Source organism: Barbus barbus, assembly GCF_936440315.1.
Source record: "Barbus barbus genome assembly, chromosome: 2".
In the NCBI taxonomy this organism is placed as follows: domain Eukaryota; kingdom Metazoa; phylum Chordata; class Actinopteri; order Cypriniformes; family Cyprinidae; genus Barbus; species Barbus barbus.
The window spans coordinates 36,441,030-36,467,851 of NC_136730.1; the positions used below are offsets into that span (position 1 = coordinate 36,441,030).

A 26,822-nucleotide genomic window follows, 5' to 3' on the forward strand; every position below is an offset into this window, starting at 1 on the left:
TCCGTCTCTCTTGTCTGTCTCTCCGTCTCACTCGCCTGTTTCCCTCTCTTTCTCCATCTCACTCGCCTGTTTCTCTCTCTTTCTTCTTCTCACTCGTCTGTTTCTCTCTCTTTCTTCTTCTCATTCGTCTGTTTCTCTCTCTTTCTCCGTCTCACTCTTCTGTTTCTCTCTCTTTCTTCTTCTCACTCGTCTGTTTCTCACCTTCTCCGGTGCAGTGGTCTCTATCTCTCCTTTTGTTTTCTACATGTATCGCTATCTTTCTTTTTCTTTCTACCGTCTTTTCATGTGTAACTTGCCGCGAACTCTCTCATCTGTCTGCACTGTTGAGTCACAATGTTTACCAGACTTGATTGGCTGAGTGGTATCACGTGGGATGGCTTGACTCACTTAATTGGTCTGTGTGTTTCCACTACCACTACCGTATAGACTACAAAAGCTGCGCCGGTTGAAATAGAAGCGCCCCGTCAGGTTTTAAATCATAACCTTATATTTTTGGCTGTAGGTCCGGGTCCGTATGGGATGGCTTCTGGGTCCGGACCCGGACCGCGGTCCGCCTGTTAGTGACCTATGCTTTAAAAGAGCAAGCACCGGCTGACAGCATCATCTTTCTTCCTCTGATGGACACAATCTCTGTCTTAGTTGTTTGGGCTGTGCTCGTGCTGAGGCAGCATTTGTGGATGGCACATGCTCTCACACATTGCATTTATGACTCCCATACTGTTATGAAAAGCAGAGAGTCTGCTTGATTGCTCCCCATCCCAGTATACTGATGAAACATGCTACCTATTACATTGTGCTACCAAAAATATGTTTGCATTGTTTGAAGGGTAAGGGTAGGTACGCATTCACTACTTACATTTGTGTACAGTACCGTATATGTAACAGATATTAAAACATTTCATGTATGTGTCGGGCAAACAATCCTTACTACTTTTTAAAGAACACACGTTTATAACAAATTTACACACAGTAAAAGCAAAAGAAAAATAATCTGAGGATCTTTTAGAGTCTGTGTGCTGTCTGTTTATGCCATTTGTCTTCTGTCATTCTCTACAGTATGTTGTTCTTTGTTGTCACTGTATGTCTGTTGGGTTTTTCCTACCTCTACCACACTCCTACCGTAGCATCCTTCCTCACAGCACTGGTCTCTGGCTGTAATAATTCCAGCAACATCCTAGTTAATGAATGCAGTATATGATGTAAAAATGACTGCTCTCAACATTGGAATACACATGAATACAAACAAGTAATAATAGCACAAAAGCGAATAGAATATATAGCAAAAACTATGACTAGCAGCAGCAGTAAATCCTTTTTGATATACAATTATTTGTGAATTAAAGTATGCTGAAGTGTTGCTAGTATGTGCTGCATGCACATTTTTGTATGTGTGCAGTGTTGCCAACTGCTTTCAATTTAAAGTAGCTAAAACTGGTAGCTAAATGTCACTAGATGACATCATAATGGCAAATTCACTGATCTATATAAAGATGAATAACCTCATCTAACTATTGCATATGAGTGCCAGTAATAGAAGCCTATGTTCCACCCTACCTAAGGATTATTGCATACTGTAAAGTTTTTTGCTGCATGCATGTATAAAATGTTTTATTTTAATATATGACTATCTACATATTCAAAGTAAAGTTCATTACAAATCTCTATAGTAATATGGCTATTGTTATAGGTTTTTGATGTGTTAGACTATATTGCAAGTAGTCTACATCTGTGTTTACCCTAAATCCCACTTTATCTCCTGATATTTCAGTCATGCATTTCAGTAACAGGCTAGTTAACACTTGTAACCAATTATCACAAAGCAATGATATTTTAAAATATACTGGGGTTCTATGGTAAGCTTACAACTGTTTAATAAAATGTAGGGTACTGTCAAAAAACAAACAAAAAAACACTGTCAGAAGTAGTGTGAAAATGACTTGTGCTAGCTGTTTTCTGTTTTCTTCTTACCTCTGCGGCACTACTGTCCTCCGCTGCAGCAGCCGAATATAAACCTTTTGAAAAGAGTTCGGTTAATTTTGCACATTTAAAATTGCCAAAGCACTCACTATTATTATTCTTCATACTTATTATTATTCTTATTCTTCTTCCGTACAAACTTCGGCGCGAAGGTAAGGTAGTCTCAAGTGTCCCTTCTCCAGATACCCACACTTTGGTCTTTGCACTTGACCACTTCACTACTTATATGACTTGTTTCCTGTATTTGGGCCAAGTGTTCAAGTGAGGATGAAGACCACAAAAGTGTGTCGAACTTCTCATTACCTGATGGGACACACTTAGAGTGTTGTAAAAATGCAAGTGTTTACATAGCTTTATTTTTATTTTAAATAATTTGCGTTTTAAAATCAACTTCTAAATGTCTGTTCAGTAGTCTCTATAACATGACAATTTAATTTGTGGTGCTTCTAATTAAGTGATGAAAAGCAGTTGCAAATATTGTACATAATAAATATCACCACTAGTCATCTTTGCACCAATAAAACGTGCAACACTTTGTTTTTCTACCAAATTATACATAATAATATCTAATTATTATATTAATATTGAATTTACATTGGAAATGTTTCTGTGACCTTTCACGAGATCTCGGCAAAAATCTCACAATTTATTCCAAAACATGATGCGTGATGGGATACACTAAGCTTTGAATAGCGCTCTGGAGCCGTATTCAAGATAGTGTGGATTTAGTATGCATTAAGGCCACTGCTTTTTGGTGTTCTTAAGACATGGGACAGTCTTGCGTAAGACCGCAAGTGTGGGTATTTGGACAAGTCAATTGACACAGATTTTATTTTTTATTTTAAATAGGAGAATTGGGATGTACATAAATTATAGATACAGTTCAGAAATTCAGGTGAGAACAACAGTGAACAGACAAATCCTCTATTTAATTTCTCAACTGGTGAGAATCACTTTCATTTTGATTGAGTTACAGAAAATGTGGTCAAAGAAGCAACAAAAATCTTATGTGGTACTTTTATTTTGAAGGACACATGTGAACGTATTGACAGGTAACAATCTGAAATTATTAATTTTTATGCAAGGTGCAAGTTTGACCCCGAATATGTAAAATATAATTTGTATACACTGATGACAAAATAGACTTTAATCCCTAGTGTGTGGTATGTAGTGGAGTACTGTCACATGGGTTACAAAGAAAACCTGTGGAGTATTTTTGAAGACTCTGGGAGCTGAGCATGTTGTTCATGTTCAAAACAAAAACAGGAATTCCATGAATCTTACTATGTAGCTAACCATATTGTAAAGGCCAATAAAACCCTGGGAGCTGAGCATGTTGTTCATGTTCAAAACAAATACAGGAATTCCATGAATCTTACTATTTAGCTAACCATATTGTAAAGGCCAATAAAACCCACACCATCGCAAAAGAGCTTCTTTTACCAAGAGGTGCTGGATCAATCTGCAACAGATAAGCTGAAGACCCTTCCACTGTCAAATTATACCATATGTAGGCACATAAATGTATGATGAAATAAAACAACAGACTACATCTTGCATACAGGAATTTGCTTATTATTCTTTGCAGGTGGATAAATTCATGGATACTACTTATCATGCAACTTTACTTGTTTATGTGAGAAATGTGGGAAGAGGACTTGCAAGAACCATTTCTCTGTAGCAGAGATCTACCCACGACTACAACAGCATGATCAAGATGATTCAAGATTCAAGATTTTTTTATTCGTCACATACACAATTATACAGAGTATAACCAGCAGTGAAATGTAAGTCAGGTCCGCTCCAAGGACAGTGCAATAGTATAGAATACAAATATTAAGAAAAGAAAAGTAGAAAAAAATAAAAGAATAAAATAAAATAAAAGATAAAAAATATAAATGTGCAGGTCAGTATGTTGTTGACATAAATAGTAATATAACAGGAATGTGCAAAAAAATGTGCAAAAAAGAAGTACAGGGTATTTAAATAGCAGCAATATGAGGTAGAAAAAATTATGAATAGCTTATAGATATATTGATATTTACATGGGGTCAAGTGATGTTATGACACAGAGTTAGAGTTTAGGAGCCTGATGGCCTGGGGGAAGAAGCTCCTCCTAAGTCTCTCAGTTTTTGCCATCAGAATACGGAAGCGCTTATCAGATGGAAGCAGAGTGAATAGTCGGTTACCAGGGTGATTTGAGTCCTTGATGATTTTGACAGCTCTATTTTTGGGAGGGGAAAGCAGACCCTGAGGTGTGCTCAGCTAAGCGCACAACTCTCTGTAGTGCTTTACAGTCCGAATATACATATATATATATATATATATATAAAAGGATTGTAGTAAATGGTATGTATATCGTTCCATCGGCCCGACGAATGGCCCGGGCCACTACATTACATTTTTTTTAATTAATTCAGCGTGCTCCGGCTCAGTGCAGCAGCTCAAAAGCGCCCGTCAATGGCAAATGTTTTAAATAGCCAATCAAAGTGTAGAAGGTGGGACGCTGCTGCGCGTGACTTGAATGCGAGCTGAGGTAAGATGTAAACAGCTAAACATGACGAGACAATTCAGCAATATTTATCAAACGTTTACGATAAAATAAATTAATTTAATGCCATGTATGTTATTGGTCACAATGTAGGCTACATAACATAGCAGGTTTCAGCAGACGTGAGATAAGAGTTAATGTATATCCCTCTTCCGTGTGTAACGTGTAGTGGTTGTAGACAGGCGCACCACACGGGGATAAATGAAAACAAATCGTCTTTAATGGCAACAACGCACTATACATGTAACTTACTTTAAGAACTGACAAAAGACAAAGGGAGAACTCAGGACTTATAAAGGGAACGATCAAACAAGGAAACAAGATAATTAATACAACACAGGTGATGATAATGATTGATTAACTAAACTGGGACAGGAAATACCAAATAAGGGCAAAACTGAACAGAAGCAGAAACCAAACCGTGACAGATATCGCCCCCCTCCCGGAAGGTGCGTCCCGCACCGTAACAGTAACATCGGGGAGGGAGGGCGGGCGCCCTGGAGGCTGGAGCTGGACCAGGACAGGGAGGAGACAAGGGAAGCCTCCAGGGCGGACCAGGAGACTCGGGAGACCATGGCGGAACAGGGTCCTTGGGAGGCCTTGGCGGATCGGGGTCCTTGGGCGGCCTTGGCGGATCGGGGTCCTTTGTGGCATTGGCCTTTGGCCTGGCCACACAAACTGAGGCTATATGGCCCCCCCCTCCAAAATTTCTTTGGGAACGTTCCCCTCAGGCGGCCATATTGGAGGAGAGGGCTCTTGGGGGCGCTCTGGAGGAGCGAGCACATGAGGGCGCTCTGGAGGAGCGGGCACTTGAGGGCGCTCTGGAGGAGCGGGCACTTGAGGGCGCTCTGGAGGCGCGGGGCTGGATAGAACCAGCGGAAACGCAGGAGGGCGCTCTTGTAGCGCGGAGCTGGGCGGAACCAGCGGAGACGAAGGAGGGCTGGACGGGACCAGCTTAGACGCAGGAGGGTGCTATTGTAGCGCGGACACTTGAGGGCGCTCTTGCAGCGCGGACACTTGTGTGCGCTCTTGCATCGCGGACACTTGAGGGCGCTCTTGCAGCGCGGACACTTGAGGGCGCCCGGGAGGTGCGAAGCTGGATAGAACCAGCGGAGACGAAGGAGAGCTGGACGGGACCAGCGGAGACGCAGGAGGGCGCTCTTGCAGCGCGGACACTTGGGGGCGCTCTTGTTGCGCGGACATTTGGGGGCGCTCTTGCAGCGCGGATTCAAAGGGGCGCTCTTGTAGCGCGGACATTATAGGGCGCACGGGAGGCGCGGGGCTGGACGGGACCAGCGGGAACTCAGGTGGGCTGGACGGGACCAGCGGGAACTCAGGCGGGCTGGACGGGACCAGCGGGAACTCAGGCGGGCTGGACGGGACCAGCGGGAACTCAGGCGGGCTCTTGCGAGGAACAGGCACCGGAGGGCGCTGGCGAGGAGCAGGCACTGGAGTCCAAGACATTCCCTCATAAATTACTAGGATTCCCACCGGTACCTGAGCTTCCTTCCTCGGCGGTTCGTGAGGAACCGAAGTAGGCGGCGGAACCATCTTCGCCGTGTACGGCGTAACGTTCATCGCCTCCGGCGGCAGTATCCTCTTCGCCGCGGGCGGAACATTCGTCGCCGTGTACGGCGGCTTCCACTTCGCCGTGGGCGGAACATTCAACGCCTGGCACGGCGGTATCCTCCTCGCCGCGGGCGGAACGTTCATCGCTTTCTTCGGCGATCTCCTCTTCGCCGCGGGCGGAAACTAATCTGCCACGGGCGGAATCCACCAACTCGTGGTGGACAGGGGAAGCGAGCTGTGGATCTCTGGAGCTCCCTTCCGGGGAACCAAAACTAACTGCCTCCTCTGCATGATGTCGTCTTCGGTAAGGGTCAGTTCTTCTGTAACGTGTAGTGGTTGTAGACAGGCGCACCACACGGGGATAAATGAAAACAAATCGTCTTTAATGGCAACAATGCACTATACATGTAACTTACTTTAAGAACTGACAAAAGACAAAGGGAGAACTCAGAACGATCAAACAAGGAAACAAGATAATTAATACAACACAGGTGATGATAATGATTGATTAACTAAACTGGGACAGGAAATACCAAATAAGGGCAAAACTGAACAGAAGCAGAAACCAAACCGTGACACCGTGATTTCACGTAAGAAAATGTTTAAACATTTATAAAAATCATTCTCGACCTAACTCCAGAACATTGTAAATCTGAAGACTTTTACTTTCGAGTGCTGTGCATAGGATAGTGATTTATATTATAGGCCTAATAAAAATATAATTTGCTCATTAATTCACAGGTGATGATAATGATTGATTAACTAGAAAAAAACATTAATGGGTGCATCTTGAGACAAAACAACGGCACCGATATGTTTTAAGATCAGTCAGTGCAAGTTTATTTCAGTCGAAACAGCTCAGACTTACATTTTAGTCTAGGACTAGGCTTAAGCCTTGTCTGTGAAACCGGGGGATAGACAGTTAATAATAAATTAAACTTGACGTGAGTAATCAGAGTTAGATGATATGAGATGATGATGGAGATGAGGAAAGATTCAAGATGTTATTTGAGAGCGATGCAATGTTATAATCCAGTGAGTGTGACGTGAAGATAATAAGTAGTGTTCGTAGATCCGTAGAATCAATGCTACATTGATTATAGCCATGTACTGTAGTCTCGCCACAGCAGGGAAATACACAGCGATCCTTGCTTTAAGAAGACGTGCAGTGAATAGTACTCATGTGGTGACCAATAAAGTTACTAATCAATATCAAGAATATATCTGAATAATATCCAAAAAGTCCTTTCTACAAAAAGAAAGCAAAACAGCTAATATTAGCCAGTGTAACTTCAAATAGAACACATAACAAACAATAGTAGTCAGTGTACACACGTTTGAGCGTAAACGAACAGTTCTCAAACAGGCCTTAGCATGAGTGGGTAGGTAGCGATGAGTACAACCACGAGGTTTCCCTCTACCAAAACGAACTGACTTACTCAACTGTGATCAGCTTATATCCGGTAATCATTAAACCTTAGCGCCCTCAAGCAGCTGCTAGTGGTAACAGATGTTGACCCAGATGCATAGTTTTCAAATCAAATCAAATCAAACCACTTTTGTTGTCACATCACCACAGCACATGTGCCTTGGTGAGTGAAATTCTTGAGAGGGTGCTCCAGACAGTGCAGAAACAATTTACATATAGACATTACCATTACATACTTACAGACTTATACAGATGACAATGTGTAATATACACATACATATACTCAGTACACACAGTGCACTATTAGACATACTTACAGTTATCAATACACATTATACACCGTATGTACAGATTCTACGTTATGTACACATATACACACAATAATATGCAAGGATGCAGCAGATTATACATAAGATGGATACGCAAATGTCATGGATGTGCATTGGATGCTATCCAGTGGTAGCAAAAAGATTGTTGTATTAGTGCAGTGTGTACTGGTAGTCCAGTTTGAACTGTATTGGAATTAAAGTGCAGTGCGTGGCATACCGTAAGGTGGGAGTATGCTGTAGGGTGTATTAGTTCTGATTGTTCATTAGCCTGATAGCCTGAGGAAAAAAGCTATCCCTCAGTCGGCTAGTGCGGGATCGGATGTTGCGGAGACGTCTTCCTGAGGGCAGCAGAGAGAGCAGTCTGTGGGATGGGTGGCTGGAGTCATTGATGATACTCCGGGCTTTTCTTATACACCGCCCGGTGTAGATGTCCTGGAGGGAGGAAAGCTCACCTCCAACAATGTGACGGGCAGTTTGCACGACCCTTTGCAGAGCTTTGAGGTTGCCAGCAGTGCTGTTTCCAAACCAGGCGGTGATGCATCCGGTCAGGATGCTCTCCATAGTGCATGTGTAGAATGTTCTGAGGATGCTGGGGCTCATTACAAAATTCCTCAGCCGTCTCAGGAAGAAGAGGCATTGATGTGTCTTCTTCAGCACTGCATCTGTGTGAGCGGACCATGTGAGATCCTCAGTGATGTGAACGCCGAGGAACTTAAAGCTGTTTACCCGCTCCACAGGTGTCATGTCGATTGGGATGGTTGTGTGTTCTCTGCTCTGTCTCCTGAAATCCACCACCAGCTCCTTGGTCTTGTCGATGTTGAGTGAGAGGTGGTTCTCTTTACACCATTTAGTCAGGGTACTCACCTCCTCTCGGTAGGCCCGTCTCATCGTTGTCAGTGATCAGGCCTATCACCGTTGTGTCGTCAGCAAATTTTACGATGACGTTGGAGCTGTGTATGGCTGTACAGTCATGTGTGTACAGGCAGTACAGGAGTGGGCTGAGGACGCAGCCCTGAAGAGCACCAGTGTTGAGGGTCAGCGGGGATGAAGTGTTGTTGCCCATTCTCACCACCTGATATCTGCCTGTCAGGAAGTTCAGGATCCAGATGCACAGAGATCCGTTTAGTCCCAGAGTCTGGAGCTTCTTAATCAGTGTGGCAGGCACTATGGTATTAAATGCTGAGCTGTAGTCCACAAACAGCATTCTTACATAGGTGTTCTTATTTTCCAGGTGGGAGAGAGCAGTGTGCAGGATGAAGGCAATAGCATCGTCTGTAGAACGGTTGCTGCGATATGCAAATTGTAGCAGATCCAGTGAGACAGGCAGCACAGAGCAGATGTAGTCTCTGATGAGTTTCTCCACGCACTTGCTGAAGATGGGTGTCAGAGCAACGGGCCTCCAGTCATTCAAGCATGTGATTTTATTTTTCTTTGGTATGGGCACAATGGTGGATTTTTTGAAGCATGAAGGAACCACAGACAGAGAGAGGGAGAGGTTAAAAATGTCTGTGAAAACCCCGGCTAGTTGGATTGCACATGCTCGGAGCACACGGCCTGGGATGCCATCAGGACACACAGCCTTGCGGATATTCACCCGTCGGAAGGATCGGGTTAGATCTGCGACGGAAATGGAAAGTGCACTCGCCTCTTCTTCTACAGCCGCGGGAGCACGCTGGGTGTTGTTGTGAGCCTCGAAACGAGCATAAAAATTATTAAGCTCGTCTGGCAATGTTCACAGTAGCTGGTTTATTCCCTTTGAAATCGGTGATGTTATTGATACCCTGCCACATGCTTCTTGCGTTGTTGGTGTTGAATTGTTCTTCAACTTTGTTTTTATATTGTAGTTTGGCGGCTTTGATTGATTTCCTGAGATTGTAACTAGCTTGTTTGTGATCGTCAGAGTTTCCGGATTTAAAGGCAGATGTCCGCGCTGACAAGACTGCTCGAACATCGCTGTTAATCCACGGTTTTTGGTTGGGGTAGGTGCGGATTGTTTTTGTCAGTACTACGTCCTCTACACACTTCCTGATGAAACACGATACAGTATCTGAGTACGCCTCTATGTCGTCATCAGACACTGCCTGGAACATGTCCCAGTCCACGTGATCAAAACAGTCCTTTAGTATAGCGTCTGATTGGTCCGACCAGCATTGAGTTGTCCTGAGGGCGGGTGCTTCTCGTTTCAGTTTCTGCCTATAAGCAGGCAGGAGCAGAACGGAAGAGTGATCTGATTTGCCGAAAGGTGGGCAGGGGAGCGATTTGTAGGCATCCCGCAAAGGAGAGTAGCAGTGGTCAAGTGCATGATCACCACACATGTTGATGGTGATGTGTTGGAAGTATTTTGGAGCTATTGTTCTGAAGTTGGCTTTGTTAAAGTCCCCCGTAACAATAAACGCCACATCTGGGTACGCAGTTTCCTGCTCACTTATACTCCCATGCAGTTCCTTGAGTGCCTGGTCTGTGTTGGCTTGAGTTGGAATGTAAACAGCTGTGATTATGATCGCTGTAACTTCCCTCGGTAGCCAGAATGGTCGACACAGAAGCATATGAAATTCCAGATCAGGGGAGCAGGAGGATTTAATAGAGAGTAGGTTCCTTTCATCACACCACGAGTTGTTGATAAAGAAACAGACGCCCCCACCTCTGCTTTTCCCTGTGAGCTCTTTCGTTCTGTCCGAGCGGTGCACTGAGAACCCCGTAAGCTTGATGGCTGAGTCTGGAACCACTGCAGACATCTAGGTTTCTGTGAGGCAAATAATGCAGCAGTCCCTTGTTTCCCGTTGATATGAGATGCGTGCCTGCAGTTCACAGAGTTTGTTGTCCAGTGATTGAATGCTAGCCAGCAAAATGGTTGGGAGAGGAGGTCGGAGGGGACGGCGTCTGAGTCTGACAAGGATGCCGGCTCTCTTCCCCCTTTTCCGGCAGCGTTTCCTCGGTCGCGATCGTGCAGCCCAGGCAAAGGGCTCTGATGCGGTATCTGTCAACAAGGCGCCAGGGTTCGTTTAAAAGTGTGTTTCTATCGTAGACAGTTATACTAACAACATCCAACACGTAAAACAACAAAATAACAAATAAAACATAAGAAAAACTGCAGGACCCTCAACCATTCAACAATACACAGTGAAAATATGCAAAAAAAACAGGTAACGGTTTAGACTGTTACAAAGTACGCAAGTATGCCTTTCCTCCAGTCAAACTTCTGCCTTGTGGGCTTTGCAAAATCAGAGAGGAAAAAGAATCTGTTCTGTTAGTGGCACCGAAATGGCCCAATCAGCCTTGGTTCCCAGAACTGGTGGAGATGCTGGTAGTCCCCCCGTGGACTATTCCACTGAAGAGAGACCTCCGCACTCAAGCACAAGGAACGATATGGCACCCAAATCCAGAGTCATGGAGCCTTCATGTCTGGCCGCTCGACGGAGCTTGCCAGTAACAGATGCACTTCCTGGCATGTGTTCCTAGTGTGTGTTGAACACTATCTCTGAGGCTAGGGCTCCTTCCACGAGGCGTCTTTATGCACATAAATGGAGATTTTTTTCAAGTTATGATCTGAGATGTGTATCAGTAGTTTCGAATAGGTCGTATACATCCTGTATTGACACACCACCAATTCAATGCTGTCCCTATCAGTTTATGTTATGATATAGTTCACCACATTTTTTAGGACTTGATCACCATCATACTCTGCTTATTGAGCACCGGTACTGCCATTGCATCATAACACATGATTTCATTGAATCTCAACAATTTCAACTAATCTATATGTGAAAGCGCCGAAGCCGCTGCCATTTCACATTCTCTGTTTCAGCGGAGTTAACTTCGCCCCTGGTGTGACGTGGCATCATCTAGTTGCTGCGCCCCTCCCTGACTTTTACATGGTTTCGACTAGGTCCTGTAGACATGAGCTGTGTTTACCAAGAGCGCCAATATCATTGCCACTCTCATTATGGCTCCGAATGTGAAACTTGACATACTTAATGGAGCCAGGCTCCATCGCTGTGACACGGTGGGATTTTATATGTTCCCATAGCAATGTAGAATGACCGAATCGATTGGGAATGCTCTCGGTTACTCACGTAACCTTGGTTCCCTGAGATGAGGGAACGAGGCATTGCTCTTATTATTAACCTTTAAAATGAGAGAATCACTGACATAATTTGGGCTATACTTTCTTTGACTGCAGAAAAAAAAGGTAACACTTTATAATAACGTCCAGTTATAAGTCATTTATAAGTGATTAGTTAATGATTAACTAATCGTTTACAAAACATTCATAAGCGATTAATAAGTGATATGCTAACTATTTGTGTATGTTTTGTTAATTAATTTAAAAGTCATTTACAAGTAATTAGCTAATGATGAACTAATCATTTACAAAACATGACTATGCATTCATAGATGATTAATAATTGATATGTTAATATTTTTATCTATGTTTTGTAGAATAAGTTTTGAATCATTTACAAGTAATTAGCTAATGATGAACTAATCATTTACAAAACATGACTATGCATTCACAAATGATTAAGTAATATGCTAACGATTTATAAATCTGTCATAAGTTATCTTTATAAATAGCATCATGAAATAATGAAACACATCCTTAATGGTTAATAGTTACTAGTTAATATATTATTAATCACTTATAGATCATTGAAATGTCAACATTGTACTATTATCTCAATAAACATTATAAATCATTTACAAAGCTTTCTGCATCCCCTAATCTAAAGTGTAAACTACTCATCAGTTGTAAATGTTTTACAAACTTTATGGTTTCCAGTCGTGTGTGCGTAAATATATATATATATTCACAAACAACCTGTAACCTGGAAGGTTTGTAAAACATTTACAACTGATGAGTAGTTTACACTTTAGATTAGGGGATGCAGAAAGCTTTGTAAATGATTTATAATGTTTATTGAGATAATAGTACAATGTTGACATTTCAATGATCTATAAGTGATTAATAATATATTAACTAACTATTAACCATTAAGGATGTGTTTAATTATTTCATGATGCTATTTATAAAGATAACTTATGACAGATTTATAAATCGTTAGCATATTACTTAATCATTTGTGAATGCATAGTCATGTTTTGTAAATGATTATTTCATCATTAGCTAATTACTTGTAAATTACTTTTAAATTAATTAACAAAACATACACAAATAGTTAGCATATCACTTATTAATCGCTTATGAATGTTTTGTAAATGATTAGTTAATCATTAACTAATCACTTATAAATGACTTATAACTGGACGTTATTATAAAGTGTTACCAAAAAAAAAACTATTTAGATTTGAAGTGTTAACTTATGAATGAAAAGAAAGACAAGAAATAAACCACAACAAGAACAAATCTTTGTGTAAAGACTGGCAACAGCTGGTTCTTGAATTCTATTATAATCTTCAGACACCACACACTATGCAACTTTTTCTGCCGACTGCAAACAGCGACTGAGTCCAACTGGAACAGGCCGTGTCCGACTGGGCACGATCCGTCCTCAAGACCAAATTCCATTCATAATCGGCCTGACAGTCATGTAGTGCATTCTTGGCTTTAGCTGTGTGCTCTATTGTTCCATTTGCATCTGGAGTATGGGTTCTGGGTCCTGACTCTTCTGCCTAATTCGGTTTTGCCTCTGGTGTCATGCTTGTTTGAACACAAAAGAGAAACGATTGGGAACGCTCTCGGTTACTCACGTAACCTTGGTTCCCTGAGATGAGGGAACGAGGCATTGCTCTTATTGCCGTGTCACCTAGCTCAGGATTTTAGAATGCCAAGTTGCTTCAGTCAAAGATTCTGAATGGATGACATACAAGCACTGCCTTATATAGAGTGGGATTCCCGCACTTGAACGCCACACACTATGCAACTTTTTCTGCCGACTGCAAACAGCGACTGAGTCCAACTGGAACAGGCCGTGTCCGACTGGGCACGATCCGTCCTCAAGACCAAATTCCATTCATAATCGGCCTGACAGTCATGTAGTGTATTCTTGGCTTTAGCTGTGTGCTCTATTGTTCCATTTGCATCTGGAGTATGGGTTCTGGGTCCTGACTCTTCTGCCTAATTCGGTTTTGCCTCTGGTGTCATGCTTGTTTGAACACAAAAGAGAAACAAAAGGAAAAAATCAATTTGTTCAGAAGTCAACAATAGCCATAATACACAATTCTATGTTGATTAGACAACAAGCTTATGAAGCAAGCTATAGAAGAGAGAAATACAGAGAGGGGAGAATTTGTCTGTCTCTAAAGTTTGTTATTCTTCAACCCAGAATAAACTGTTGAAACTTCACCACCAATGAACTATCGAACCATTAAGACTTTCACCCAAGACTGCATCCGGAAACTCATTCAATGACCAAGGCAATGCAAGAATCATATACTTGACTAAACTAAACAGAGGTTTAGCATAAGCTGTTGACCCCTTGATACCAAAGTGCAGATGGTTCTGTTCAGGTTTCAAACTTAATTTTCATTAGTGCTGTCAATCGATTAAAAAAATTTATCGCATTAATCACAGTCATGGACTGTGATTAATCATGATTAATCACAAATTTAAAATACTAGCATTTACCTGTAAATGTGTTGAAATAAAGAAATGCATGACAAACTAGTTGGACTAAAACAGGTTAACAGGTTAAGGAAACATAACCTTTCACACTTCCGTCAGGTATGAGACATAATCCTTATTATTCTTTTATCATTATTCATTTCTTTTATTTCAGCCATTATCAGCCTTTATACTGGCAAAAAATGTTTCCCAAGCCACATCGCTTCAATCTCAGTATACATTTACCCAACTATTATCAAAAGTATTTCTAAATAAATACAACAAAACATTTACTTGCGACCTTACGTGAAGTATTATGACAAAATGCATTATGAAGAAGAATTGGACCTGTTCTGCAGGTGCATTAGAGCTAATATTAGCATCATGCTACAGAAGACAATTTATGAGATTAACAGTACACTTTTACTCAGAACTCACTTCAAACCACCTGTCACGTGTCGGTTTCCTTTCAGTTCCTGTTTTGCTCTTATTTGGTAGTTCCTGTCCTTGTTTAGTTAATGATTCATCCTATTCACCTGTCTTGTGTTAATTATCTTGTTTACTCCTTTGTTCCTGTTCCTTTATAAGCATTCAGTTTTGTTCAAGCCTTCATCGAGTCTCAAACTAAAGTTATGTTCATGCTGTTATTTCTGTTGTTGATACTTTTACTCAATTAAAGTACCTGATTATTCTGCATCCCTCGTCATCCTGCTTCCTACTTCAGCAACGTGTAACAGAAGACTCGACCGACACAGAAGATGAGGAGGCGACTGATTTTGGTTCCCCGCAAGGGAGGTCTGGGGATCATCAGCCTGCTTTCGCTGCCCGCGACGATGATAGTTCCGCCGCCCACGGCGAAGAGTGTGCCGCCGATTGCGGCGAAGATGGTTCCACCGCCCGCGGTGATGATAGCTCCGGCGCCCGCAACGATGATGATTCCGCCCGTGGCGAAGAATGTGCTGCCAACAGTGGCAAGGTTTATGCCACTGCCCGTGGCTCTCCCAAACCCACCTGTTCCTAACTTGGAGCTTCTGGATTTCCTGGCTCCTGTCCTTTCCCAAGAACCCGCTCCTCAACAGCGCCCTCCTGTGCCCGCTCCAGGCCAGCGCTTTCCAGTTCCCGCTCCTAGTCAGCATTCCTTAGTGCTCGCTTCTCCAGAGCCAGTCCCTCCAGTGCCCGCTACTCCAGGGCCAGTCTTTCCAGTGCCCGCTTCTCCAGGGCCAGTCTCTCCAGTGCCCGATTCTCCAGGGCCAGTACCTCCTGTACCTATGCTGACAGAGCGCCCCCCCCCCCCCCGGAATTAGCGCTTCCTGAGCGCCTCCAAGAGTCTGTACCTCGCAGGTGCCCTCCATTGCCTGCTCCTCTCAAATGCCCTCCAGTGCCTGCTCCTCGCAAGTGCCCTGCAATGCCTGCTCCTCGCAAGTGCTCTACTGTGTCTCCGCTGGTCCCGTCCAGCTCTCCTGCATCTCTGTTGGTCCCGTCCAGTCCTCCTGCGTCTCCGCTGGTCCTGTCCAGCCCTCCTGCGTGTCCTACATCTCCGCTAGTCACGTCCAGCTCCGCACCTCCAGAGCACCCGCAAGTGTCCGCACTTCCAGAGCGCCCTCCTACGTCTCCACTGGTCCCGTCCAGCTCCGCGCTGCCCGAGCGCCCCCAAGAGTCCGCGCTTCCAGAGCGCCCCCAAGAGTTCACTTTTCTAGGACGCCCCCAAGAGCCCACTTCTCCTAAATTGTTCCCAGAGGGGAACTTCCCCAAGACATTTTTTTTGGGGGGGGCCATATACCCTCTGCCTGTGTGGCCGGGCCTAGAGCCAAGGCCACGGAACCCCTTGAGCCGCCTTGGCCGCCCGAAAAAATAAGACCATGGCTCCCTGAGTCCCCGGATCCGCCATGGCCGTCCAAGCTCCCAGATCCGCTATTGCCTTCCAAGCTCACAGATCCGCCATGGCTTTCCAAGCTCCCAGATCCGCCATGGTCTCCTGAGTCTCCAGTGCTGCCATGGTCTCCCGAGTCTCCAGTCCCGCCATAGATCCCTGAGTCTCCTGTCCCGCCATGGCTCCCGGAATCCCCTGATCCGCCCTGGAGGCTTCCCGTGTCTTCTCCCTGTCCTGGCTCTGCTCCAGCCTCCAGGGCGCCCGCCTCCCCTCCCCTATGTGTATGTTACGGTGCGAGACGCACCTTCCGGGAGGGGGGTAATATCTGTCACGTGTCGGTTTCCTTTCAGTTCTGTTTTGCCCTTATTTGATAGTTCCTGTCCTTGTTTAGTTAATGATTCATCCTATTCACCTGTCTTGTGTTAATTATCTCGTTTACTCCTTTGTTCCTGTTCCTTTATAAGCATTCAGCTTTGTTCAAGCCTTCGTCGAGTCTCAAACTAAAGTTATGTTCATGCTGTTATTTCTGTTGTTGATACGTTTACTCAATTAAAGTACCTGATTATTCTGCATCCCTTGTCGTCCTGCCTCCTACTTCAGCAACACGTAACACCACCATCGAGTGTTTGTAATAACTTCCTTTTGCGATCACATGTGGAATTTGGTCGTTTACTGTTGTTAAAATATGCTATTTATTGCCTTTTATATCGCTGCACAAATTAGCAATTCAGATGTGCACATTCATCTCAAGAAAATCACATACAAACCATATCCTATGTGTGTTTTATTATCTTATATAATCTATAGTAGCTGTTGTCATGTTTATTTCTGCTGTGTAAAAGCCTTAACATGTATGCTCTGGCTGAAACTCGCATTGTTTGTCCTTACAACCGCCTCTCCATTCTTGAGTTACCAGGTAACTTATACATTCCAAGTGTAATACACATTAGTAAAAGGATCCTTCCGCGCTGCGATGACGGCAAGAATTTGGGGTCAAACCTTATCAAATTATTAATTTGCGTAAAAAAAATTAACTCGTAAAATTTTTTAGATTAATCGTATGTGTTAACACGTTAACATTGACACCCCTAAATTTAATGTTTCTGTTTCAGTTTAATTTATTTACTCTTACCTTACTTTCCATTACCCATGTATGCGTGACTGTATATATGTTTTTGTTAAGACTAATTTGTTTCAGTTTAACAAAACTTTTGTGCACAATCGCATGATTAAGGATTTTGAAATTAATAAACAATTATTTGACTTAAAGTAGGATATCAGTACATTTTATTTCTTACCAATGAACACAATTCCTTGAATAACTTAATGTTCTCCTCAGTTAGGCATGTTAAATCTCTCTGAAATGATGTTTACTCATATCTTTATTAATTAGAAATAATTATTCATTAAAGAGTTCGATGAATGAATTGTAATCAGAAAGTACATGCTGGAGAAGTGTGTGCAGATTAGATGCGCACAGTAAAAGAAGAAAGAAACCAACCCACAAATTTCTGGGAATGTTATTTTATGGTTGAAAAATAATAACCTAAAAATAGCCATTAGGGAACATTGTATAGAAGTTATTTTAGGCTATTTAAAAATAACCACACTGCAATCTTCCGGAAGCATTTATTTTAGGGGTGCAATATGTTGCAATAATGACCTTAAAATAACCATAGGGATCTGGAAACATTATGTTATGGTTGGGGGAAGAAAGAGAACATTTTTAGAACATATATTATTTGGTTATTATACAAATAACCAAACAGGAACCAATACTAATGTTAGGGGAATGTTCTACGTTTGCTGGGTTTACTTTAGTCATCAATGAATTCAAAAACACCACGGGGAAGCATTCCAAAATCTTAAGACAAGTCAAGTCACCTTTATTTATATAGCGCTTTTAACAATACAGATTGTGTCAAAGCACTTAACAGTATCAAATTGGAGGATAGAGTGTCAGTAATGTATAAAAATAAGATTAAACATTCAATTTTCAGTTAAAGACATTTCATTATTTAATTCAGAGATGTCATTGTCTAGCTCAGTTTAGTTTAAATAGTATCTGTGAAATCAAATTGACGATAATTGCTAGAAATTAAGTGTCCCCAACTGAGCAAGCCAGAGGCGACAGCGGCAAGGAACCAAAAGTCCCTCTGTGACAGAATGGAGAAAAAGAAAAAAAACCTTGGGAGACACCAGGCTCAGTCGGGGGGCCGGTTCTGCTCTGGCCAGGATATTATTGTTTATTTATTGTTTACTTATTGTTTTAATTAAAATTTTAAATGTATAAATGTATTATATTTCTATTTTTATATTGTTGCAATTTCTAACAATAATAGTATTATATAGTTCGGTATTTTATTATATTTTTAGTTATTTGTTTTCTAAATTGTTTTAGTCATTTGTCTTAAATTCGAAGGCCTGTATTTGCAAAAACACTGATGTGCAAAAAGAAGAAAACACATCTGAAAAACACATGTATATCTATGTCTTACTGTCTTGTTCTCTCTCTCTCTCCCTTTTTAGGTACAGATTAGACATAATCTGAGGTTGGACACTTTTGCTGAACTGCCAGTATCACTGGTTTTGTTTTCCCTGATCTGCATTGATATAGTGGAAAGAATCCGACATTGCAGACTTACTGGTCAAGGTAAAAAAAAAAAAAACAAAACAAACAAAAAAAAAAATATATATATTTTTTAAATCTTTTAATTTAACTAACACATTCAAAATATAAATGAATCTAACTGCATGGGGGCTTGATGCTGACTGTCTTTATGGTACCTTACTTGCCCAGGTGAAAAACAAGTACACGCCCATAATGTACTTATAGTGCTCTATTTTCACGAACTAATTTTGTACTTAATATACTAAAAATTATCCTTTAGTACTTCTTAAGGTAAACTTAACATCATCTAAGTGTACTCAAATGTGCTATTTTGAGACACCATGAATATGAACTAAAATGCACTTTTAACATACTATCTTTGTATTAAAAAAATATATTTCGCTACCACTTGTAGTACACTTGAGTGTACTATTGAATGAAAGATGGGTTCAAGTGCCCCCCCCCCCCCCCCCCTGTTAAAACATAACTGTGGTTTATCACACCTGAGTTCAGTTTCTCTAGCCACACTCAGGCCTGATTACTGCCACACCTGTTCGCAATCAAGAAATCACTTAAATAGGACCTGCCTGACAAAGTGAAGTAGACCAAAAGATCCTCAAAAGCTACACATCAGTATTCAGGAACAAATGAGAAAGAAAGTAATTGAGATCTATCAGTCTGGAACAGGTTATAAACCCATTTCTAAAGCTTTGGGACTCCAGCGAACCACAGTGAGAGACATTATCCACAAATGGTGAAAACATGGAACAGTGGTGAACCTTCCCAGGAGTGGCCGGCCGACCAAAACTACCCCTAGAGCGCAGCGACGACTCATCCAAGAGGTCACAAATGACCCCACAACAACATCTAAAGAACTGCAGGCCTCACTTGCCTCAGTTAAGGTCAGTGTTCATGACTCCACCATAAGAAAGAGACTGGGCAAAAATGGCCTGCATGGCAGAGTTCCAAGACGAAAACCGCTGCTGAGCAAAAAGAACAAAGGCTCGTCTCAGTTTTGCCAGGAAACATCTTGATGATCCCCAGGACTTTTGGGAAAATACTCTGTGGACTGACGAGACAAAAGTTGAACTTTCTGGAAGGTGTGTGTCCCATTACATCTGGCGTAAAAGTAACACAGTATTTCAGAAAAAGAACATCATACCAGCAGTAAAATATGGTGGTGGTAGTGTGATGGTCTGGGGCTGTTTTGATGCTTCAGGACCTGGAAGACTGGCTGTGATAAATGGAACCATTAATTCAGCTGTCTACCAAAAAATCCTGAAGGACAATGTCCGGCCATCTGTTCGTGACCTCAAGCTGAAGCGAACTTGGGTTCTGCAACAGGACAATGATCCAAAACACACCAGCAAATCCACCTCTGAATGGCTGAAGAAAAACAAAATGAAGACTTTGGAGTGGCCTAGTCAAAGTCCTGACCTGAATCCTATTGAGATGCTGTGGCATGACCTTAAAAAGGCAGTTCATGCTCGAAAACCCTCCAATGTGGCTGAATTACAACAATTCTGCCAAGATGAGTGGGCCAAAATTCCTCCACAGCGCTGTAACAGACTCATTGCAAGTTATCACAAACGCTTGATTGCAGTTGTTGCTGCTAAGGGTGGCCCAACCAGTTATTACGTTTAGGGGGCAAGCACTTTTTCACACAGGGCCATGTGGGTTTGGATTTTGTTTAATAATAAAAAACTTCATTCAAAAACTGCATGTTGTGTTTACTTGGGTTATCTTTGATTAATATTTAAATTAGTTTGATGATCTGAAACATTAAAGTGTGACAAACATGCAAAAAAATAAAAAATCAGGAAGGGGGCCAACACTTTTTCACACCACTGTATATATAAATTCATACAAGCAGAAAAATTTCAAGACAAACTTGTAGTGATCATTTGAACATGACTGAATGAATTCAAGGTGCACATTTGCATTACACTGAACTGTTTCTCTTTAAACAAGTCTCTTTTGAACTTCACTTAACAAACCACAACAAATGTGCATGTGCCACGCAAACCAGCAAAATACAGTTATGAGAGGACATACAATTATGACAAAATGTTTTATTTAATGCTATAAATGAGTCTATTATAAAAGAGTCCATTTATAATTGTCTACAATTTTTGAACAGATATCTTGAATGAATGATTCAGACATCGAATACATTTTAACAGTCACTGGTCGTCACCTACTGGCATAATGTAACATATTCAATCTATATTTGAAGCGTAACATTATTTCCAAATTACTCATTTTGATCGCGACTGCTGCAACATCAGTCTATTTTGGACTATAAACTTGTATCCCAATACTTTCGTCATTATTTATTGTTTTACTATTATGTTTGCAACACAGAAATGTAGCCTACTGTGTAGACTGTTTATTTCAGGGGTGTCCAAACTTTTTTCACAGGGGGCCAGGTGCAAATAAAAATGTGAGCTGTCTTAGGCCGCATGGCTGTAAAAATAATAAAAACCCAAACCCCCCTCCCAAAAAACTACTATTAGACAAGCTAATTGATTATTGCCATTAATATGCCCCATGATATTATATTATATTACAATTTTAACCTAAGAATCATTACAATGTATTGCTTTCAATATTTTTTTTTTATTCACCATTAACTTATTAATGTGAACAGTGATGTTGTGCCTTGGATTTCAGAATTGGTGTCAAGTCAGGAGTAAGTCGTGTAGTAGATATACAAAGCAGATCACAGAGTTGGCTGTCAGTCAGACTCTTGTTCAGCGCCGTCAGCGAAAATGTTTGCTCACATATGTATGTGGAGCCAAACAGACTCATCATCCTTTGTGTGTGACATTTGATTAAGGGGAATCTGGATGTTTCCAAACTCTTTTAAAACTCGGACAGGGGAAGAAGCTGGTGGTGGCTGCGAAAGAGAATCGTCGCACTGAAGTTCTATGAGTTCCAGCTGCACATTCTCTTGCACTTCTTCTACATTAACAGAGAAAGAGGTTGAGAACAGTTTGATGCCGTTATCAATAGCGGAAAAGTCTTGAAAACACTGATTAAATTCTGTGATTAGGGATGTGAACACTGTTGAATATTTATCCATTTTTCCAGGGATGTTGGAGTCTGAAAAAATTGAGATGATTTCAGACAAACTAAGAAGTTGCACAGCATTGCGGTCACTGATTTGTCTCGCAAAAAGTCTTAGCTTCACATCAAAGGATTTCAAGTGCGCATACTTTTCCGATATTAGGTGGTGCTTTTTTATTCAGTGCGTTCAGGTGACTGGTCAAATCAACTAAAAAAGCAAGGTCTGCCAACCAGTCAGGGTGATTGAGTTGATCAAGTGTCAGATTTTTTTCTTTCAAAAACTGGTCCATTTCAGACCACAGAGAATAGAACCGCTGTAGAGCAGAGCCGCGACTCAGCCACTGCATGTTAGAGTGATATATATTACATCACCATATTCTACATCAATATCAGACAGAAATGCCCGGAATTCTCTGGTTGAGCGCTCTTGAACGAATCAAGGTTATAGTTTTCACCAGAGTCATCACATCATTTGTCTCAATGTCTCTGAGCTTTGGCACAGAACGCTTCCTGGTGTGTGATACAATGCATTTTCACAGCCTCACCTCCACTTTTGCGAACTTTGTTGCATAACAAGAAAGCCATTCCATTCCACTCGCCAATCATGGCTGGTGCTCCATCTGTTGTAATGCCACAGAGCTTGGCCCAAGGGAGATTCATGTTTTCAATCGCACATGATACGGCTTCAAAAATATATTTTCCCATTGTTGTACTCTTAAGGCTCTTCAAATCATGGAGCTCTTCTGAAATGAAAAAATCACTGTCCACACCTCACAAAAAAATCAACAGCTGTGCAGTATCCGTGGAATCAGAGCTGTCATCGCACGCAATTGAGTAAAATTAAATGTGGGCACTTTGTCTGTCACTTGTTCTTTTAGATTTGCCGACAATTCTTCAATTCTCAGTCCGACTGTGTTTCTTGAAAGACTGATATTTTTTAAATCATCTGCTTAAACCTCAAGTTGCTCCGCTCACAGGAGCCACGGAAGAACAATGTAATAATTTTATGACCTTTTTTAGAACAAAAATTTGCTCCTCCCTTTCTGTCCCCCCCCTCCTCCTCTGTCCCAACTGCTGATCCGCAGTCTGGTATTTCGAGGCTGCTCTGCTATTTTCCAGAAGTCACTCAACTTGAGGTTGAGGATACTATCAGGGGGATGGGATCCTCTTCTTGTGCCCTCGACCCCTTTCCTACAGCTTTGGTGAAATATATTTCTGCCATCAATCCCCACATCACCATGATAATAAACCAATCTCTTCAATCTGGTCATGTACCATCTGCCTTAAAAATGGCAATAATCAGACCACTACTCAAGAAACCTACCCTTGATCCTCAAACCCTTGCTAATTATAGGCCCATACCCAACCTGCCATTTCTTTCCAAGGTTCTGGAGAAAGTTGTTACCAGGCACCTTCAGGACGATCTTTTCTGGTCAAATTATAGTGGCAACTTTCATCAGACACTCCTTTATAAGTTCGCCTTCAGTGAGCTACCTCATAACTAGCTAATGTAGAATTTTCCTGTGCTTTATTAGCACAAAAAAAAAATTTTGTTGTTGAGCTAACAAGGCAGCTACCATTTCACCTGTTGATCACGCTCGGCACCAGGATAAGATTTGAAAGACTGATGTTTTATTTCATAATGTCTTTTAACATTATATTCCTTTATCAGTGGTCTGATTATTGCCAACGGACTCCTGGCAAATTAAACAGACACATTTCCCGCTTACCTTGAAAAAATATTAATTTCCTCAACGTGTCTGAAATCTCCTGCATTCACTTTCGATTTTCCTTTTTCTTTGTTGCGCCATGACTTAGCAAAATGTGATGAACAATAATTTGTTGTTTTTTAGCCCCTTAATTTGAACATAGGCCTACGTCTAACTAACTGCATTCGCTGCATGTGATAGCAACACCCAATGGTTATTTAGTGAATTTCATCTATTTTTCCCTATAAAGGGCCAGATTCGTATTATCTTTAAAATCGCTTGTGGGCCATAGTTTGGACACCCCTGGTTTATTTCAACATGAAGAGCACTGCTCTCTCTCTGGATCAGTGGCCAAGCAAAAGCTGGCTTAAATATTCTGATGTGATTGTAATTTCAAACGTTTAATAGACAGTGGAATCGTCGTTTAGGAATAAGATCCTGAGTGTCTGAATCGAGATTGCGATGTTTTAATGATTAATTGTGCATACATATGAGCCTATAGCCTATGCATTTTTGTAGCCTATGTCGTATTTCTACCAGACCTCAAAAGTACCCCAGACCCATGTTTTAGTTGATATTACTCTTGCCAAGCTCTGATTTCTGAGAGATGCATGGAGAGGCAACAGCAATGTGGTTGTTTGATTTGCGCTCATGTCATTCATAAAGTTTACATTTATTCACTTCACACACACATTATTGCAAAGTAACTTTAGAGGTTTATGTATAATATTGCGCTGATCCCCTAGCTCACCTGTTACCCAGCAAACACAAGGAGTGATTTTGTCAGACTCAGATAAAGATTATTCAGCAAAATGTTTTGCTATGCGTTATTCATTTTGAAGCCATTATCTGTGCCTTTCCGAATGAGTTATTTGGCTTCGGGCAGATCCCTAGTTATGGATTTGTTAACTGATTAACCCTACCTGTTGCTGGCTTTCTCCCTCATTGTCTTGTGTATATATTTCCCCGTTTATATCAGTTCTTGGTCTGTTCTTGTTAGTGTATAGTTTGTTCTTGAGTTCCTCCTGCATTAAAATGCATTAAGACATTTGAATACTACAGCAGTGGTCAGGGGCGTAGCCATCATTTCAAAAGTGGGGGCTACGGAATGTCTAGTGTTATACCTGTTTTTTTGTTGTTGTTTTTTTCCAGTTAACCCTTGTCTAATTGACAGGTTTTATTTTTAATCATACCTTTTTGCTTAATATGCTTTATGATTATATTGTTATATATGATTATAAAACAGAAGGAAAGAAAGATAGAAAAAAGAAAAAGAAAGAAATACAACAGCTTGTCACTGGGACAGTACCCTTAAAAGCACATCTTTGTACATTATTTACCCCAAAAAGTTTCATAGTTGTACATTACGGTACATATTGGTACTCTAATCATTAGAGTACCAATATGTACCGTAATGTACAACTATGAAACTTTACATTACATAGAGTCTAATGTACTAATATGCACCTTTTTGAGTATAAGTTACAAAGATGTCCTTATAAGGGTACTATTGTTTGCATATTTCAGATTGTATTTTGTGTGTGTTGTATGTACAGTACATGGCACACAGTAATGGATACTTGCACATTCACATACTCCTTTATTCTGTTCTATTATATATTAGTCTGATTAGTCTATGTTAAAAGAAATATCTTATCATAGACAATGCTGTAAATAATCTTTACCTCTGAAGCCTCACTGAAACTTTCTGCCTCATTCACTCTCAACTGTGAATTCACTTCTGCCTCTGTCTACAGCAAATAAAGCAGTGTTTGAAACATGTACATACAGGGAATAGGACATACAGAAGAAAATAACTAATTAAGTACACTGCTGGACAATAACCAATAATTTGTATCCTAAATAAAGTTTTAACACTTTAGAATGATAAACACATATTCACTATTAACTATTACTTTTGCCTCAATAAACTCTTAATTTACTGCTTATTAATAGCTTGTAAGGTAGTCGTTGTAGTTGTTAAATTTAGGATTATGGGAGGCAGAATATGGTTATGCAGAATACAGAATTAATATGTGCTTAAGTACTAATAAACAACCAATATGCAAGCTAATAATTACATACTGTAGTTAAAAATGATAGCTGAGAAGTTGTTCATCATACTAATGCTATTTTTTATTTTTCTATATTTGACTAATTGTGTTTTCTATGATTGGTCCATATATAATCCTACAAACGATCGTGTATTAATAGATTTTATACAATGTAAAAACAGCCAGGTGTTAAAAGCCACTCTATCAGTTCTTCTCACCTGTGAAGTGTGTTTTTCTTGCGTGTCGTCCTGATTCTGCTCTAACAAACCTAGGCTGACTGTTTCTTGTTCATTCTTGACAACAGATAAAAACGTAAAATTAGTGCAATAATGACAGAGCACCCCTAAATGAAGATCGATCCTGTATCAGATCAGTGCTTGCATACTTGATTGAAATACATCATGTAGAATTGAGTTAAACATGTCACAATGCTGCAAACGCTGTAAAATCTCAGTTCAACATGATCTTTATTCTTATTTGAAGGGTTCTGATAACATACATACGTGTTAAAATAAAAGACGTCACAAAAGAGTTACGGAAAAATACACTGAAAGTAAGTGCATGTTTGTCCAGGGAGCTTTTTATTTCTCCATATAATGAACATCAAACTTGCTAATTATTCAACAAGAGCAATAGGCAGAGTCACTCAACATTGTGCAACACTATTCGGATACCACATGACAACTTTAAGCTGCTTCACAACTCTTCAAGTAGAAGAGTTTCTTGCCGCTTTGAACTCATCTCGACCGCTAATGAATGATGGATACAGCGCGGGACCGCGGGCGCGAGCCTGGGCATGTCGTGACGTCACAAACTGAGTGACTGATTGCCATGGAAACGTAAACGTCATGTATAAATTATCCTGTCTCTTTGAATTTTAAATCATTCTGCATTTATATACATTGCTCCATTAAAACCTCAACATGTCGAGAACACAACTGTCCGATGAAAAAGGGCGGGGGACGAATTTACTTTTTATAAAAAGTGGGGGGGACACGTCCCCCGCGTAATCTACGCCCCTGGCAGTGGTTACAGGCAACATTGGAAGTAAAAGGTAACATTGTCATGGAAGTAATGTACAATGACAATTGG

General features: G+C 41.1%; 1 protein-coding gene across 1 annotated transcript in view; it reads left to right on the top strand.

Annotated features, from left to right (window-relative positions):
* LOC306885276 (transmembrane protein 236) overlaps positions 1–26,822 on the top strand; it is a gene marked incomplete at both ends in the record, with an annotated part of 83,126 nt that overhangs the window by 37,594 nt on the left and 18,710 nt on the right. The window contains one exon of the mRNA XM_079441695.1: positions 18,817–18,940. Coding sequence (XP_079297821.1) covers positions 18,817–18,940 — 124 coding nt within the window. The remainder of the gene's footprint in view (positions 1–18,816; positions 18,941–26,822) is intronic.